Source organism: Rutidosis leptorrhynchoides, unplaced genomic scaffold (assembly GCF_046630445.1).
Source record: "Rutidosis leptorrhynchoides isolate AG116_Rl617_1_P2 unplaced genomic scaffold, CSIRO_AGI_Rlap_v1 contig189, whole genome shotgun sequence".
In the NCBI taxonomy this organism is placed as follows: domain Eukaryota; kingdom Viridiplantae; phylum Streptophyta; class Magnoliopsida; order Asterales; family Asteraceae; genus Rutidosis; species Rutidosis leptorrhynchoides.
Genome location: NW_027266438.1, coordinates 75,486 through 79,374, shown reverse-complemented (window position 1 = coordinate 79,374; position 3,889 = coordinate 75,486). Strand labels below are relative to the sequence as shown.

At 46.1% G+C, this 3,889-nt stretch overlaps 1 protein-coding gene across 1 annotated transcript; it reads right to left on the bottom strand.

Moving 5' to 3' along the window:
* Nucleotides 1-2,892: 2,892 nt before the first annotated feature.
* LOC139881737 (uncharacterized) lies at nt 2,893-3,450 on the bottom strand. The gene has a single exon (XM_071866159.1). It carries the CDS (start codon nt 3,448-3,450, stop codon nt 2,893-2,895), a length of 558 nt encoding a protein of 185 aa, XP_071722260.1.
* Nucleotides 3,451-3,889: the final 439 nt, after the last annotated feature.

Below are 3,889 nucleotides of genomic sequence, written 5' to 3'. Positions count from 1 at the left end.
CCATCGAGGGGTACATGAGGTCTGGGGCGTTTCAGAGGGACGCTCGTGCTGCCTTGGAGGATGAAAGGCTTCTGCTCGCCTACAAGTATTAATAGACGCTTTGGTCGAAGTGTCTGAGGCTTTTCCAGACATCGACTTATCGAGCGGGTCACAAATCCCTACGACGCTAACCCCGATGAGCCTCCTAAATTCGAAGGCGAGAATCCTCCACCGGCCGAAGAGCACATTGAAGTCGAGGTGCATGGGGAAGATGATGAGGTCAATGCCAAAGATTTTCGTGAGGTCGATGTTGGTGGCCATGAGGCCGGTGGAGGGGGGCGTGAGGCCAAGAAGTAGGTTGATCTAAGCACTGTCGACCCGAGCCATGGTCAGATTGGAAAAGAGACCGAGGTAGGTGGAACCCCGGCCGACAATGGGTCTGCCGACATAAGCCGGGACTCCCCTAACTCAAGCAAGGTCCCTACCAATTATCTGGACTGAGCCCTAGCTTTCGAAGAGATGACTCGACTTTCCTCTAGCCTCGCTCCTCTCGGCCTTTGTCTCTCTGGCATGTTGTATTTGTCAAACAATGTTATGGATAATTGTATCAATTATTTGTTTAACTCTTTTGGATAATTTGTATTTGACTTTTCGTGCTTTCAGGTTATTCATCTTACTTTGCATTTTGTCAACTTTTTCATACTTACTGAATTTTGCATTGAATTTCACCGTATGTATGGTACTTGCCCGAACGAAACGAAGTGATTGGCTATTCGTGATAGTCTGTTGACTTGTTGTTTTTCTTGAGACTTTAATCCACTGCACTTAGCGTTAGACGGTTGCCCCCCTTAAAACGAGTCAAATCCACATCACTTATATGTTGGTTTGGCTGTTTTTCCTATAAGAGAACCGATAGCGTACGATGCTGCCCAAACAAAACGAGGCGAGACCGAGAGTTAAGTCGGTTTGGCTGGTTTCTTAATGATTTTATTGGGGCTTTGCTTTATTTATAAGGTTTTTTAAGGTTTGCCACTTAGACCGGGGCGACTAAGGTTTGATGAGTTTCGCTTTTGAGTGAGTTCGACTCATTCCTATTGCTATCGGCATTCGTCTTGTGTGGTAAGGTGACTAAAGCTGGAAGATTATCAGCTCGCGACTAATGTCAACTTATTGTTATCGACCTCCGTCCTTGTTTCCTTTAAATCTTTGGCTGAAAAGCCTAAGGATGAATGCTCTTTAGCAAAGACTATTGGGTGTATCTTGGCTAATTGCGAGACGATTTCATCAAAACAAGATAGACAAATTCATGATTGAGTGACTAATTGTTGCCTCAAGGGGCTTACATAATTTAAATAAAATGGGTTTTAAATGCCACATCAGGCTTACATAACAAAAGTTTGTCGCTCAGGGCCAAATAGCAATGTTTTTAAATCAGGAGGTTGGAAAATGCCGACTTCCCTTGGAAGTGTCGGGCTTACTAAGGAAAATTCCGACGTGAATATAGAGGTCGGACTTGCTCGACCCATATCCAATGGATCGGGGAGTTTTTAAGGATGATAGGCACAAAGGTTGGTGGCGTGCCAACTTTGTGGGACTGTTTTGCCGTCCATCTCTTCCAAGCGATATGAGTCGGACCGAGAGATACATACGACTCGGTACGGGCCTTCCCAGTTCAGACTTAGCTTGCCACCTACTTCTGTGGGCTTGGATGCTTCCATTTTTCTAAGTACGTGATCTCCCACTTTGAATGATCAGCCACGGACTCGCTGATTTTAAAACATGGCAGTTAAGATCTTTTGTTCGGCTATTCTCGTGGCTGCCTCATCTCGAGCTTCGTCAATTAGATCAAGGTTGAGAAGTATTCCTTCCTTGTTCGGCATTGGGGCATAGTGCTGAATCCGATAGGAGAGGAGCCAAACATCAACAAAAATAACGATATCGATCCCATAAGCAAGTTTGAAGGGTTTTTCACCGGTTGCAATTTTCGCAGTTGTCCGATATGCCCAAAAGACCTTCGACGATTCTTCAACCCATTTATTCTTTGGCAAGTCGAGGAGCTTTTTCTTGAGCCCATAGAAGATTAATCGATTGTAACCTCGACTTGGCCGTTGGCGGATGGGTGTGCAACTGAAGTGAATCTCTGCTCTATTTCATACTTCTCGAGGAAGTCTTTGAATTTCTTGCAGTCAAATTGCTTTCCATTGTCCGATATGACGAAGCGAGGAAGTCCGAAGCGACAAATGATGGATTCCCACACAAAGGATTCGATCCGTTTCTCGGTGATTGTGGATAAGGCTTTGGCTTCTACCCACTTGGTGAAGTAGTCGATGGCGACGACTACTCACTTCTTTTGACCCGATTCGGGAGGAAAAAGGCCAAGAATATCGATGTCCCAGATATCAAATGGGATTGGGGACATAATGGGAGCAATTTTTTTGGCTGGTTGCCAGGGATAAATGTAAATCTTTGGCACGGATCACATCTTTTGATGAAGTCCAGGGAGTCCTTTTGAATGGTAGGCCAATAGAATCCTTGTCGGAGTATCTTGTAAGCGAGGGATCCCGATCTCTTGAACAATGCGCCGTCAATGATCGCATATTTTGCCGCTTTTCGGGTGAGCTTTAATGCTTCGGCAAGATCATTGGGCACGGTCCCATCAAGTATGTAAGAACGGATCGGCATCATCCAATCAGAAGGGCACATAATCGGTGCTACCATCAGAATGTCAATTGATGGTTTCTCTAAGACTTCGGCATAAACGGGACGGTCAAAGTCTTCTAGGTCACCCGATGAAAGCTTGGATAGCGTATCGGCCTTTGTGTTCTGATCCCTTGGGATGTGAATAACTTGGAACTTATCGAATTGGCCCAACATGTTTTGCACCATCTTTAGGTACTAAGCCATTCTTTCATTTCAAGCCGTGTAGTCTCCGGTTACTTGGTTGGCCACCGATTGAGAATCACTATAAATCCGAATATTTTTCACGTCGACACTTTGTGCTAGGCTGAGTCCGGCTAACATAGCTTCATATTCGGCCTCATTGTTTCTGGAGTCAAAGTCGAGGGCTAGGGCATATTGGATGGTAAAACCATGGGGACTTGTGAGAATAATGCCGGCTCTATTTCCCAACTTGTTTGAGGCTCCATCAAAGTACATGTTCCAATATTCAATATCTAGTTCTTCAGACCCAAGAGTTTGGGTGGGATTCTTAGGCTGGGTCTTCTTATCATTGGTCTTGGTCCTCTCGATCGGCCTGTCTGGGATAGTACATTCGAGGATGAAATCCGCCAAAGCTTGACCTTTCACTGATGGCTGAGGGTGGTAAGAAATGTCGAACTCACGCAATTCCACATCCCAATTGATCATCCTTCCGCTAGACTTGAAGTCATGGAGGATCTTTCGCAGCGGTTGTTCCGTGAGAACTCGGACTGAGTCTGCTTGGAAGTAGGGTCTAAGCTTTCTTTCGGCCATTACAAGTGCGAAGGCAAACCTTTCGACCTTAGAGTATCTGATCTCGACTCCTTGGAGGACGTTGTGAGTAAATTGGCTTCTAAGATCGGCCTTCCTCTTTGACTAGTACAACACTGACTGCGACTTCGGAAACGGCAAGGTACATGAAGAGGGGCTCACCCTCGGTCGGCTTGGCTAACAAAGGAGGCGATGCTAAGCAGTTCTTGAGCTCTCGAAATGCCTCTAGGCACTCGGGCGTCCACTCGAAAGCCTTCTTCAATGCATTGAAAAATGGTAAGCACTTATCTCCAGAGCGTGACATAAATCGGCCAAGTGCGGCAATCCGACCAATGAGTTGTTGGACCTCTTTGGTGTCGACCGGCTCGGCCATCTCTATGATAGCTAGGATCTTGTCCGGGTTCGCTTCGATTCCACGGCTGGAGACCATTAAGCCGAGGAG

Coding starts and splice junctions, on each gene's coding strand:
- LOC139881737 (XM_071866159.1), bottom strand. CDS start 3,450: ATGGCCGAAAGAAAGCTTAGACCCTACTTCCAAGCAGACTCAGTCCGA.